The sequence below is a fragment of the Misgurnus anguillicaudatus genome, chromosome 20 (assembly GCF_027580225.2).
Source record: "Misgurnus anguillicaudatus chromosome 20, ASM2758022v2, whole genome shotgun sequence".
NCBI classification, from domain to species: Eukaryota; Metazoa; Chordata; class Actinopteri; order Cypriniformes; family Cobitidae; genus Misgurnus; species Misgurnus anguillicaudatus.
Window position 1 is genome coordinate 14,139,300 of NC_073356.2, and position 15,916 is coordinate 14,155,215.

Here is a 15,916-nt window from a genome sequence, read left to right on the forward strand (position 1 = left end):
AAATTTTTAGGCCTTTTGTGTATTGCGTGTATTGGCCTGTCCAGTGTGTTTGCCGCCTTTGGCCCGACATATGCTGCAATTCATATGCAAACATTCCAGCATTTCTTGTGACCCTGCATAGGACAAGCGATTTTATTGTAGCATAGTATGCTTTATTTATTGTGGATCTTATTTCTTTCTCAGGTCCAGACAATCAGCCACCGTCCCCCTCTTCTCCTGCCCTGACAAAAACAAAGTCAATTTCATCCCCACCGGCTCTGCGTTCTGCCCGGTCAAGCTCCCCGGATCCCTGCTCCAGCATTCCAGCTCCCAGCAGGAGGACGAGGAGAGACAGGACCCACAGGCGGGCCCCAGCTCATCATGCCCCCTCGCCCCTCACCATCACCACATGCCCACTCAGGTCTCCACCAGCACGAGCACAGACGACCCTCCCGAATCACTCGCCATTTCACCATCCCAACAGCAGGAGGCGCCCACGCAATCACCTTCCCAGCCTCAAAACTTTGAAGTCAGTTAAGCGCGCAGAGCTGGTCTCTGCCGCTACCCCGCCACTGCGCCTCCCCATCACAGGCTGTGTAGAGGACCGTTACCCCGTCCCTCCTTTCTCTCTTCTCTTTGATGGACCCCACCTTTGTGCTGAATCTTTCCTATCTGCATGGCATTGCAACTGTGACCCGAACAAGAAATCGCCAATGTGTTCAGAGCGAGTGCTGGTGGATAAAGCAGAAGGATTCGAGTATGTGGCAATGCCACACTTTGTGATTCGGCAGGAAATGCATCAGCAGGATGCATTGTGGAAAAAGCTCCACAGACTTTAGTATATGCAAATTAAAAATCAAAATGGCTTCACTGTTATCTTAAACGAAACAAAGATTTGATCGAGCTTAAGAGTCTCATAACCAATTCTTATTTATTAAATTTGCCTATTAGTAAGTTCGATCACATTCCAGATATTCACCTTTTGCTTTTTTAGTGTCATATATATATATATACAGATGTGAATGCGTTTGCTGGTACGTTTTAATTTCGACATCGATCCCGAGCAACTCGCACAGCTGTTTTCAAACGCAGCTTTGCTTTCGTGTGTGCTTAAAATTTAAGCAAAGTGGCTTTCGTACGAGCACTATAATCGGAGGCGTTTTCTTGATTTATGAGGAAAAACTGATTCAAGGTCTTTCTAGCGTCAGGGCATGCATTTGAAGTTGATAGTATGTTTAACATTACATGTTTCGTGTTCTCTTTCAACATCCACAGTATGAATAAGCTCTCTCTCTATCAATATAAATATATATATATCTATATATGAAAAATCTATATATAAAGAAAAAAAGCTTGTTTGAATTTAAAGCCGTGTATTGCTGTGTTCTGTACATTTTAGAAGATGAGCTGTTCTCCACAGGTTTATGTTTATACTTTATCCAGGTGTCCGACCTTTTAAGAAAATCACAGAAAGAGTCCACATTTTTCTTTTTACATTTATTGCCCACCTTTGGCCTCGTTTCAGGTGCATCGCTTGATGTTTAAACTCAGGTAATTCAGAATGTACATCCCCACATTCATATTTGGCTCGACATCTTTCAATGCTCATTCAATCATTTCTTGCATTTCACAATGATATCCACCTGTGGTTTCCCATCTCCCAATCTGCTGATATGTTTTACATTTGGTGACATTCTGTATTGGGTGGTGCTGTTTGGATTATGTACAGTGCACTGTCAGAAAAAATTGTCAAAATGTGTACCCTTTTAAACAGTACAATTTTGTTCATATCTGACCCTGAAACACAAAACCAGTCATAAGTCACACGGGTATATTTGTAGCAATAGCCAACAATATATTGTATGGGTCAAAATTATCAATACATTTTATGCCAAAAATCATTGGGATATTAAAGAAAGATCATGTTCCATCAAGGTATTTTTTAATTTCCTACCATAAATATATAAAAAAATGTATTTATCATTATTAATATGTGTTGTGCACCCTCAAATTTTCAAATAGTTGTACATTGACCAAATATTGTCCTATCCTATCTTTGTAATATTTATTTAGTTTTCAGATTATGAATTTATCTCAATTTTTAAAAAAAATTGACCTTTATGACTGGCATATCTGTACACTCTGAAAGCAAACGGTGCTAAAAAGCACTAAAAGTGGTTCTTGGCTCGTAATCATAGAGAAACCATTTTAAGTGCCATATAGCACCTATGTAGTATCTGTGTCGAACCATATTGTGCTATGTAGAACCATATGTTCTATATCTATAGGTGCTATAGTGGTGCTATATGACCCCCAAATGGTTCTTTATGTAAGGAATAATTGACGACGCGCATTGAATTGTGGGAAAGTAATGCACACTCAAGGTGCAATGCGACACGAAGCGGAGTGCCGTTGCACCTTGGGTGTGCATTATTTTCAAATAGTTCAAAGGACCGTCGTCAATTATTCCTTTTATACCACGGTTACCACAAACATTGCTCTGGTGCCTAATTTTAAGACATTTGAGAAGTTAGGTGTGCGGTTATCAGAAATTATTGCATACCCACGGAACATTTCTCAGCCAATCAGAATACAGCATTCAACAGACCCGTGGTATAAAGGTGCTGTATGGCGCTAGAGATGGTTCCTCTATGATCACGAGCCAGGAACCACTTTTGAGTGCTGTTTGGCACCGTTTGTTTTTAGAGTGATACATATTAGGAGACTCTTTAAGGGTACTGCCCCATGCATTGACACCTGGGGTACATGTTTTGACATTTTTTTCAAAAAGTGTATGATTAGATGCATGCGTGAGGGACTGAGAAAAGTTTGATCAGGTTGGATCGATAATGTTGTTTTCAAGACTGTAAAGCTTGAAACTACATTCCAGGTCACAGGTTCATTACCTGTTCTGATGTTGACATGTTATTTACCTTCTTCATTCAGACATCACATGGATACTGAATAACAATACCAAACTGGAGCTGATAACAATCCCAAATAAAAGCGTGAGTGTCATAAAGAATCATCCATTTGTTCATATTTCACCCCAATATCAAAAGAAAAATATCATTTAGTCAGGGGTAATTTATATTATAATCAGATCTTAATATCACACAGCAAAGGACTTACACGAGCAAACATCTATACAAATATTTCAGTTCAATTTAATTCTGTATGAGAGTTATGTCACACACTGGGTTGTTTTTAAGCCATGTTGGGTGGATTTTGGACCGAGCACACAGCTGGGTTGAAGGTGACCCAATGCTGGGTTGTTTTAACCCAACTGCTGGGTTATTATTACCCCATGGTTGCATAACCACAGCCCAACATTGGGTCATTTTTGGCCCAGCATGTGTTCTGTCTAATATTTGACCAACGTGGCTTAAAAACAACAGCCATTTTTAAAGTGCAATACAAAAAATCTCAATTTAATTAAAAGTTTAATGACGACATGTTCTTGCCAACGCTATATCTCATGAGAATTCGTACATATTTTACGATGTTGGCTAATTCGTATTAATTCATAAGACCACATTCGTAAGTTTTTGTACGATTTTGCCTTGACCCCTGTGATGTTGGGGTTAGGTGAGGGGTTAGGGGTTCGGTTTTGTTGTTGTTTTTTTCATGAGAATCGTTTGTTTTGCACGATTAATTTTGTAAGAATTCATACAAATTAGCCAACTCGTAAAATATGCACGAATTCTGGTGAGATCAGGCTGTTCATATGTAAAATTCAACCAAAGCTCATTGTTCCAGCCTTATTTACAAGTAAGATGCAATTCTCTTACAGATAAACAAGCCACAAACATTTATAATCTTATAGTCTTTCTAAAGCAATTTTAGTTTAAGAAACACTTTTTCAACATGCATGTATGACATTTACTGATTACAAATTGGCCTTACCTTTGGGTTTTTTGGTAACATTCTTATAGTCAACTTTTCTCCACAACTAAGTTAAGGGGTCTCTTGTCCTAAAGCAACAATTTTATATTTACCAAAATCAGTAACACTTAACTTGAAGGGGTGTTTATAAGACTGACATGACACCTTCATAATCATGACATGAACATGAAGGAGAAAAATGTCATTAAGTGTTAATACTCTGTCAAGTATTTTTGTGGTGGAGTCATGAATGTTTTTCTTGACCTCACCTGCAGTGGTACAGATACAATTTGTCACTTAAATGTCAAGTGTTAATACTCTATTAAATCGTTTTATAACAACATAAATATTCATGAATATTATTCAGTTCATTTTTTTAAGTTTCCTCCAGGTGTTTAAGAAATAAATTTAAACATACAATAATAATAATAATAATATTTAAAATTGATAAAATTATATTTTATTGCATTTGGAGACCGATTTACATAATAAATGAAAGTAGTACAATAATGGGTTAAGCCATGCAGCGTTGGGAACAGGGTTAATTAAATTAATTAAATGTTTTGTTCTTTCTATGTCAGAAAATTTCAGAACCCTTTATGTAAGGAAGAATAAGTTCTGTTAGTTTTTTTATGTATTGTGCACATAAAGTTAAGTATAATCTTTTGATGTGTCTGTTGCATTTTGTTACGGTGTTTAAAATTATTTGACATAGTATTAACACTTATTGACATTTTAGTGACAAGTTCAATTTGTGCCACTGCGGCTGAGGTCAGGAGAGATGTTCATGATGCTGTTATAGAACTATTTGATATTATTAACACTTAATACAATTTTAATGGCAGTTTAATGTAATGTTAACCCATAAAGCTAGGTAGTTTCTTAAGTTTAATAATTATTCTCATATGTTTATGACAGAATTATGATGTATTGATTTATGTCAAGTTGTCAACCAAAACATCTCAAACAATGTAATCTTTGCATTAAAAATTATGCAATTGAACAAATGACACTTAATGACAGTTGTCATGATTGTGCATAAAATCTTTTTCATGTTCATGACACGTGTCATGCCATGATTATGAAGGTGTCATGTCAGTCTTATGCACACTCCTTTAAGTAAAGTGTTACCCCAAAATCAAATAATGATGTGTTAAACTGGTGAAGTGAACCAAGGCATAAATTAAATCTTATACACATAAATGTTCGAAATAGTCCCTGGCTGTCACTTTAGGTGCAAAATGTACACCTTTGCACCTAAAGAGTTCATATTACTACCTTAAAGATACATGTTGGTACCAAATAGCTGTACCTAAATCCATCTTTACGTAAATGGTACATATTCAAACTTACTACAGACTGTTCTTTTTAAAGGGTACTGCCCCAGTGACAGCTTTTTTGACAGTGTATGATCAGCCACAAAATATTTCGTGATAAACAGGCTTTCAAAAAAAGTAAGAATGCTACTTTTTGTGTAAAAGATTTGAACAACTTTTATTTCGGTAAGTCAAACATACGCAATAACAATTTGCGGTTTTGTTGAGTATGATGTCAGCAATTTGCATACCGTGTAAAGGTTTGAATAGCTGGGCCATTTCATCTCCATCTCATTCCTTTGACTCTAAAGCCAAATCAGCACATGATCTGTTGATAAAGCCATCGACTGATATTAAAACCAGCACGGGAGCACATTGCTAGCACAATATTGGCAAGCCATTGGTGGAAATTAAGTTTGTAGTTCAGGTGAATATGTCAGGCTGACCTGCTGTCTGTTCACATACAATGGCAATAAATCATTTTGTTGTCGTGAGTGTCATAATGTGACTGTGCAAATCAGTGTGCGGATGGAGATGATGAAGGATATAGTTTGATTTTGAAGGCAGGAACTATCGACTGCCTCAAAACTCTGAAAAGTGACATTTAAAATGCTTCAGAAGCACTCCACCTGCCATTGATAGTGATTGTGTTTCTTTTGTCTGTCTTTAATGTCAAGATTTGTAAAAGCCTTACAGCGTTCATTTGTCTCTTGCAGCCTTGCCATCTAGTGTATGGTGCTGCTGAGCTTGCATAAACTTCTGCATAGTTCACTGTCTGTGTCTGGTGACTGTATTCAGCTGACAGTATCAACAGCCATACTTTCTTCAAGCTTTAGCCCCAAGAGGCTAAATATTTCTTTGTTTCAATAATAGGAATCTTGTGTCTTATTTAAATAAAATGGCAGATTTAAATTTCGGCTTCCTTGCCATCTTTCCTTAGATCAGTGGTCTCCAACATGGTACCCGCGGGCACCAGGTTGCCTGCACAGAGTCTGTGAGTTGCCCACCAAAGCACATTCTATTAATAGCCTTAATTTTAATATTTATTTATTACATATTTTTATATTATTTTAGCTTAGCTTCTTCGTGTATTTTAACATTCTAAATAATGATAAAAATAAATCAACAAGTAAAACAAAAAAGTAAAACAACTGCAGAATAAAAATTATTTAAAAAAAACTTTCTTAAATTTACTTTTTATTTATATTTTAATATTATTGTATATATAGGTCCCACCAGCTTCGTGTTAAAGAAACACTTTTAATAGTGTTGTATACAGTCGTGCTCAAAATTATTCATACCCTTTGTAACTATGACCAAAGAAGGCTGTGAAAATAAATCTGCATTTTTAATACTTTTGATCTTTAATGTAAAAAATCTACAAAAATCCAACCTTTCATTGGAGAATAATAATTTTAAATGGGGAAGATCGCAATATCAGAGAAATATTTTCTATATATTCTAATACACACTGCTAACAATTAATAATTTATTAAATTCCTCCTTTTCCCAAGAGAACAGCTCTGAGTCTTCACCTATAATGCCTGATGAGTTTGAAGAACATCTGACAAGAGATCAGAGATCATTCCTTCATGCAGAATCTCTCCAGATCCTTCAGATTCCAGCTCCATGTTGGTGCTTCTTCTCTTCAGTTCATCCCATTCATTTTCTTTAGGGTTCAGGTCAAGGGGATTGTCATGGCTAAAGCTTCATTTTGTGCTCAGTGACTCATTTTTGTGTTAGTTTTGATGTTTGTTTTGGATCATTGCCCTGAAGCAAGATCCAACCATGGCCCAGTAGTATATGATTCAAATAGGGACAGTCAGGTTTTGATTTTTTTATCTGTTGGTATTTCATAGAATCCACGATGTATCTGATCAAGATGTCCAGGACCTCCAGCAGAAAAATAGGCCCACAACATTAAAGATACAGCAGTATATTTCATTGTACACATGGGGTAGGCTACTTTGTACACCTGTGTGCACTAAACTAATGTTGAGTGTTTGCTGCTAAAAAAGCTTTTTTTTTTGCTTCATCTGACCATAGAATATTTGAAAAGTAACTGACACTACCGGAACTTCAAACGGGATGGGTTATTTGGTCAGATGAAACAAACAAACAAAGAAAAAATGCTTTTTAGCAGCAAACACTTTTCAGTGAGGAAATTGCAGGGGGTTCAAAAACAAATAAAATCATAAAATTGTATATAGTTTTAACATAAAAAATATAAATCAAACACTTACTAGCAAATATATTTTACTTGTTTAATCTGCATGTCATCTCTGAATAGCCTACACCAGTGTTTCTCAACTCCATTCCTGGAGGCCCACCGCTCTGCACATTTTGTATGTCTCTTTTATCTGACAGACTCAGTTCAGTTCATAGAGATATCTTCTAATGAGCTGCTGATTTGAATCAGTTGTGTTAAATAATGGAGACATACAAAATGTGCAGAGCAGTGGGCCTTCAGGATTAACGTTAAGAACCACTGGCCTACACAACACTACAAGCTATAAAAACTGAGAACTGGAAAACGGACAGATGCGTTTTAGCAAATAAAAGAGAATTACCAGATGATATATCAATAACAGCTACTAAAATATCAACAATCTAAAATGCCATTCATAAAAAACTTTAAAACGGACAAAAATAAATGTCTTTAAAGTCCAGATGTTATTAAATTTTTTAAATATTTTCTTATAATTTCAGTGGGTTCTTCAAGTAAATAATTTAGGTCATTGGGGTTCGGCTGACAAAGATAAAATCAGTAGGGTCTTGAAAGCAATTCATATAGTGTATATTATTCAAAGAAATCAAACAGTAAACATTTGAAATTATAAGGGATTTCCCCGTCCCTATATGGCACGATGACGTAATGGATTTTAGAATGTAAAACGTCACAATGTCCAGTCTCTCAGGGAACCGAGGTTACTGTAGTAACCGATATGTTTACACTCTGTTGGGTTATTTTATGGCAAGGAGAAAAACAGTCGGGTTGCTCAACCGCTCCGCTAAAGATCCACTGATTCCGATGATCCACTTCGTGTTTTCCCGACCGCTCCGCAGCATCTCTCTCACTCATCATCTGTAGTGGAGACGACAGTTACCGAAGTTCGTTGCATTAACAGGTAGGTTCTTAACATTTACTTCAGTTGTCGATCCGCTGAATTAGTAATTTGGTAGTTTGTTTTTGTAATGATTTGCTCTCGGTCTTCTAAAAGTGAAAACAACTTAGCAGATAACAATAAAATCCACGCTTAGAATTACAATGCTTGTTTAATCAAATTAATGTACCCGATCATATATCCCTACTGAAAAATCCAGCTAAGACCAGCAAAAACTGGTTTAAGGTGGCAGTAGCTGGTTTAAGCTGGTCCTGCCTGGCAAAACTGGCTCAAAAGTGACCAAAACACAGCTAGACCAGCTTGCTACACCAGCTAAAACCAGCTTACACCAAATTTGCTGTTGTTGGCACAGTTTGTAGACAAAAAAACAACAATGCCTTTACAAAAAAATCGACAGAGACAGGGGGTTAATTAAGGAAGGCTGCTAAAGGCAAATCAACATTGCAACTAGATTCAAATCTCCATCAAGCCAGCTGGTAAGTCGTATAATAGAATATTTAGCAGTTTGTCAAACTATAATTCTTATTAAGTATATTTATCTTAACCTCCTAAGACCTGGTGTGTCCACATATGTGGACGTCACATTTTTTTTGTTTACTTTGCACCATAATACTTAATTCTGTGTAACTGGAACCAGTTGTACACAAACATTGACAATTACAATGCTTCATGTTCAAAAAAAATATTTTGTTATTATATTTATTAGTTCTTCCTAACCTCAAATAGCTGGAAAAAATCTAAAATGCAAGCCATACCAAAGCTCAGGTATTAGGAGGTTAATAACATTATAATCACTTATAGACACGTTTTATTTTGTTTATTTCATGGTTTCCATTCTCTTTAGAGTGTTAAAAGCTGTTTGTGCATATAGAAGACATGTACATTTGCAAATATTATGTTTCAAACCCAAAAAGATCTTTTAAAAAGTGAAGACGTTGGGCGTCACACTGCAAGGAACATTTGCATAACACCGCCCTAATGTATACACAAATAAAGAAGGTGTCGTATTGTTGCTGCTGCCATGTTGTTGGAGACAATAAGAAAGTTAAGTTAAGTTTTATTTACAACACTGTTCCAAAACAATAAAGCTTAAATGTTTGATTATGTGCTTCGCATTTTACTTAGGACTGTATCCTGAACATGGGAGAGTACAAGACTGGATGTGCACAAAGGCTTCGTATAAAAAGTGGAGCAATTCCAACTTTGCAAGAACACGCTGGCTCTTCTGATTCACAGTCTGTAAGTATGTTTTCATATTTAAAAAAATTCCTTCTGACGATTCAAACGAGAGCATTGGGCATTGCAGAGTAGCACTTGTTGGTTGTCATTTCTACGAACACAAATGCAGACATGGCTTTATGTTTTAATATCCTTTCCTTACGGATCTGTTACGTTCTCCTCTAGTCGCTCTGGCTTAATCGATCAGCTTGGTCATCTGCATTTTCTGAATCAGATTCGTGCTCGTATTGATAAAGTAGTAAAGACAATATTATCTCCTTTCACCGGCGTTGCCAGGTCCCGTTGCCAGGTCTCTTCCAAACATGGTAAGGAGCATCACATTTCTGTTTCATGCAGAGATATTTTGCCAATGACAACGCACAGGATAGCTGACCAATCTGGTCACACAGCGCTTTCTCAGAACAATGAGCTTTGTACAAATCGACGCTTTTCAAAAAGGCAGGGCATAGAGGAACAACAATAATGTTACGGTGTGTGGAAAATAATGTGTTTTTGAACCATAAACCACGCAAACACATTGCATTACACCAAATACACAAATAATGGCCCTCATTTATCAAACGTGCGTACACCAAATTTCCACCGTACACCCAAAACCACGGTGACTTTGAGATTTATCAATATGGACGTTGGCGTACGGCATGCTCAAATCCTACGCCAACTCAGGAGGTGGTGTACGCACGTTTTGAGTTAGTGCAGAAACTCGCAAACAAAACCACTGACAAACTAAAAGATTATATATTACCGTATTTTTCCGGACTATAAGTCGCTCCGGGGTATTAGTCGCATCAGTCAAAAAATGCATCATGAAGAGGAAAAAAACATATATAAGTCGCACTGGACTATAAGTCCATTTATTTAGAAAATTATTATTCTTTTGGGGGACATTTTGTTTGTTAAGTCTTTCTCCGTTGTCTTTAAGTTAATGTTTCAGTTAACAGTTTTTTTCAGGGGTGGTCTACAGGAGCAACATATAGCGCCCTCTCATGGCTGTAGACAGTAATGTTTTCCTTTGGTTCATGTTAGTCAGTATGAATTAATTTTGACATATAAGTCGCACCTGACTATAAGTCTCAGTACCAACCAAACAATGAAAAAAAAGTGTGACTTATAGTCCGGAAGTGTTTTTTTTGTGCAACATGAACTTCAATGTTTAATTTGTGTGACTTTACCAAAGCATTTGATTTGTATGCATATGTATTCCTTCAGTTGCGAGCAGGGCAGAGCATGTAAGCGGAGCGTTGAGCGGTGCGGTAATACCATCAGAGCGCCTTTTTCCGAAAATTCTGCTCGCTCAGCACCGCTCGTTGAACCCAGAATGCCCTTTGATTATTTGCTAGTTCGAGAATCTGTAAAAACGTCTAGCAATAATTTATGGAATTCAAGCCTTATACATAAATGTAAAGTAAAAATCAAAGTTAAGATTGGGCAGGGAGAAAAAATTAAAAGGAAGTGCGGGGAGACTTTAAAAAGTTAGCAAATAGGCTATTCATCCTGGAATCGGAAGCGGCATATTCCAAGAAAGCACAAGGATGTGCTACGAAAACATGGTAATGCATCAAAAGGTAAGCTAGTTACATACCATTCGATGATAAATAAATACATGAATAGGTAAGGTAAGATGCTTGTGTTGAATCGAGCCGTGAATCCGATAATGATGACATGCGGACAAAATCATGGCCACGAATTATCTTTTATGCTACATTATGGACACTTCTTTTTTTATTTAGTCTAAAGTATGGCCATAAATTTAGAATTCGTTCCCAATATTCAAATTTTTTTTTCCTTGGAATTAATTATTATAATATTTCGTAATTACTATTACAACTATTATTACTTCAAATTATGAATTAGCCTAGTAAAACATGTGGATGTCATGGAAACAAATTGTTAATTTGAATTATATCCGGAGCTCCATATCAAACTGGATCTTAGCTAACAAACAACTGTATGTAAATACAGAACAACACACTACAGAAGTTACCAGCTTTTTAAAATATTATTTAAAAAAAAAATTTACCGAACCATTAAGCAGACATAGATTTTAGATGTAGGCAACAGTAAATAATAATAATAATAATAATAATAATAATAATATTAAAAAGAAATAATTCTTTTTCTAAATAACAATATGCGTCATTAATAATAAAAATCATAATAATAAGAATATTTCAAATTGTAATGCAATTATTAATGTGTCTTTAATCCCACTCTTTAAACTCCCAAATAAAACAATTTTGATTCTTTCCACTTCCCCGGTTTCTCTTCTTTGCCATCTTCCATGTGTCCATGGCGTAAAATGAGGGCGTGGTGGAAGCAGAGACTTGAATTTATATGGGCGTGTTATTCTAATGACGATCGTTTTCAGCCGCGGCATTTATGAAGGGCGGGTATTTCGTACACCTGAATTTCAAAGGTACGCACAGCTTCATAAATCAGGTGGTGAGAGGAGTGTAAGCATAATCCTACGCCAACATATATTGCCATTTCTACGCAAGAATGATAAATGAGTGCCAATGTGCTTTGTAGCAACGAAATATTGGGCCTTTAAATTGTTCTCTGATATCTACATAGAAGATATATGACTTTGTTAAATGCTAAAATTATCCAGAGACGATTATACATGTACATTTGCCACCATAGGTTTTGCTTAGAATGAAATGGTCTTTCATTACCTTATTTGAAAGGGTCATGAATAATAATGTTAAGCTCTGCTCTGATTGGTTGTTTTATGGGGCAGTTCAGTTCAAATAGCTCTCTGTGTGTGTGAACAGACCTTATGTTTGACCATGTATCACACAAAGATAAAGATTTTAAGGAATGATACATTTTTTGGAGATTGGAAATGGATGTTTCTGAGAGGTAAGTTTGTGTTTTTTCAGTATAGACCTGCAAAACATAACTGTGACATCAATATCGGAACTTCCACCTAAATGCTAACATATAGCATTACCTACCGCTACATCAGCAGTCTTAACTTTGTTTTAAGCATTGTAACATCATTGAAATTAATTTAATTTTAAAACGCATTTTAGAAAGACTTAACAAAATCACATCGGCAACATTGGGACGGAATTGACGAAGTTGTGTCGACGCGTTTGGCACTTGACTTGACGAAGTCGCGTCGGCAACGTTGGGACGGACTTGACGAAGTCGTGTCGTTTGGCACTTGACTTGACGAAGTCACGTCGGCAACGTTGGGACGGACTTGACGAAGTCGTGTCGTTTGGCACTTAACTTGACGAAGTCGCCTCGGCAACGTTGGGAAGGACTTGACAAAGTCGTGTCGACGCGTTTGGCAGTAGACTTGACGAAGTCGCCTCTGCAACATTGGGAAGGACTTGACGAAGTCGTGTCGACAGGTTTGGCAATTGACTTGACGAAGTCGCGTCGGTAACGTTGGGACGGACTTGACGAAGTCGTGTCGACGCATTTGGCACTTGACTTGACGAAGTCGCGTCCGCAACGTTGGGACGGACTTGATGAAGTCGTGTCGACGCGTTTGGGACAGACTTGACGAAGTCGTGTCGACGTGTTTGGCACTTGACTTGACGAAGTTGCGTCGGCAACGTTGGGACGGACTTGACGAAGTCGTGTCGTTTGGCACTTGACTTGACGAAGTCACGTCGGCAACGTTGGGACGGACTTGACGAAGTCGTGTCGTTTGGCACTTGACTTGACGAAGTCGCGTCGGCAACGTTGGGAAGGACTTGACAAAGTCGTGTCGACGCGTTTGGCAGTAGACTTGACGAAGTCGTGTCGTTTGGCACTTGACTTGATGAAGTCACGTCGGTAACGTTGGGACGGACTTGACGAAGTCGTGTCGAAGCATTTGGCACTTGACTTGACGAAGTCGCGTCCGCAACGTTGGGACGGACTTGACGAAGTCGTGTCGACGAGTTTAGCACTTGACTTGACGAAGTCGCGTCGGCAACGTTGGGACAGACTTGACGTAGTCGTGTTGTTTGGCACTTGACTTGACGAAGTCGCGTCGGCAGTGTTGGGACGGACTTGACGAAGTCGTGTTGTTTGGCACTTGACTTGACGAAGTCACGTCGGCAACAATGGGACAGACTTGACGAAGTCGTGTCGACGTGTTTGGCACTTGATTTGACAAAGTCGCGTCGGCAACGTTGGGACGGACTTGACGAAGTCATGTTGTTTGGCACTTGACTTGACGAAGTCGCGTCGGCAACGTTGGGACGGACTTGACAAAGTCGTGTCGACGCGTTTGGCACTTGACTTGACGAAGTCGAGTCGGAAACGTTGGGACGGACTTGATGAAGTCGTGTCGTTTGGCACTTGACTTGATGAAGTCGCGTCGGCAACGTTGGGACGGACTTGACGAAGTCGTGTCGACGCGTTTGGCACTTGACTTGACGAAGTTGCGTCGGCAACGTTGGGACGGACTTGACGAAGTCGTGTCAACGCGTTTGGCACTTGACTTGACGAAGATGCGTCGACAACGTTGGGACGGACTTGACAAAGTCGTGTCGACGCGTTTGGCACTTGACTTGACGAAGTTGCGTCGGCAAACGTTGGGACGGACTTGACGAAGTCGTGTCGACGCGTTTGGCACTTGACTTGATGAAGTCGCGTCGGCAACGTTGGGACGGACTTGACGAAGTCGTGTCGATGCGTTTGGCACTTGACTTGACAAAGTCCTGTCGGCAATGTTGGGACGGACTTGACAAAGTCGTGTCGTTTGGCACTTGACTTGACAAAGTCACGTCGGCAACGTTGGGACGGACTTAACAAAGTCGTGTCGACGCGTTTGGCACTTGACTTGATGAAGTCGCGTCGGCAACGTTGGGACGGACTTGACGAAGTCGTGTCAACGCGTTTGGCACATGACTTGACGAAGTCGCGTCGGCAATGTTGGGACGGACTTGACGAAGTCGTGTCGATGCGTTTGGCACTTGACTTGACAAAGTTGCGTCGGCAACGTTGGGACGGACTTGACGAAGTCGTGTCGACGCGTTTGGCACTTGACTTGACAAAGTCCTGTAGGCAATGTTGGGTCGGACTTGACGAAGTCGTGTCGACGCGTTTAGCACTTGACTTGACAAAGTCACATCGGCAACGTTGGGACGGACTTGACGAAGTCGTGTCGACGCATTTGGCACTTGACTTGACGAAGTCGCGTCGGCAACGTTGGGACGGACTTGACGAAGTCGTGTCGACGCATTTGGCACTTGACTTGACAAAGTCGCGTCGGCAACGTTGGGACGGACTTGATGAAGTCGTATCAATGCGTTTGGCACTTAACTTGACAAAGTCCCGTCGGCAACATTGGGACGGACTTGATGAAGTCGTGTCGTTTGGCACTTGACTTGACAAAGTCGCGTCGGTAATGTTGGGACGGACTTTACGAAGTCGTGTGGGCGCATTTTGCACTTGACTTGACGAAGTCGCGTCCGCAACGTTGGGACGGACTTGACGAAGTCGTGTCGACGCGTTTAACACTTGACTTGACGAAGTCGCGTCGGCAACGTTGGGACGGACTTGACAAAGTCGTGTCGACACGTTTGGCACTTGACTTGACGAAGTCGCGTTGGCAACGTTGGGACAGACTTGACGAAGTCGTGTCGATGCGTTTGGCACTTGACTTGACAAAGTCCCGTCGGCAACGTTGGGACGGACTTGACGAAGTCGTGTCGTTTGGCACTTGACTTGACGAAGTTGCGTCGGCAACGTTGGGACGGACTTGACAAAGTCGTGTCGACGCATTTGGCACTTGACTTGACGAAGTTGCGTCGGCAACGTTGGGACGGACTTGACGAAGTCGTGTCGATGCGTTTGGCACTTGACTTGACTAAGTCGCGTCGGCAACGTTGGGACGGACTTGACGAAGTCGTGTCGATGCGTTTGGCACTTGACTTGACAAAGTCCTGTAGGCAATGTTGGGTCGGACTTGACGAAGTCGTGTCGACGCGTTTAGCACTTGACTTGACAAAGTCACATCGGCAACGTTGGGACGGACTTGACGAAGTCGTGTCGACGCATTTGGCACTTGACTTGACGAAGTCGCGTCGGCAACGTTGGGACGGACTTGACGAAGTCGTGTCGACGCATTTGGCACTTGACTTGACGAAGTCGCGTCGGCAACGTTGGGACGGACTTGACGAAGTCGTATCAATGCGTTTGGCACTTGACTTGACAAAGTCCCGTCGGCAACATTGGGACGGACTTGATGAAGTCGTGTCGTTTGGCACTTGACTTGACAAAGTCGCGTCGGTAATGTTGGGACGGACTTTACGAAGTCGTGTGGGCGCATTTTGCACTTGACTTGACGAAGTCGCGTCCGCAACGTTGGGACGGACTTGACGAAGTCGTGTCGACGCGTTTAACACTTGACTTGACGAAGTCGCG

At 39.8% G+C, this 15,916-nt stretch overlaps 1 protein-coding gene across 1 annotated transcript in view; it reads left to right on the plus strand.

Annotated features, from left to right (window-relative positions):
- The window catches only part of glcci1a (glucocorticoid induced 1a), a 46,497-nt gene extending 43,493 nt beyond the window's left edge, over window positions 1-3,004 (plus strand). The window contains exon 8 of the mRNA XM_055219472.2: window positions 184-3,004. Coding sequence (XP_055075447.2) covers window positions 184-517 — 334 coding nt within the window. The 3' untranslated portion in view covers window positions 518-3,004. The remainder of the gene's footprint in view (window positions 1-183) is intronic.
- Window positions 3,005-15,916: the final 12,912 nt, after the last annotated feature.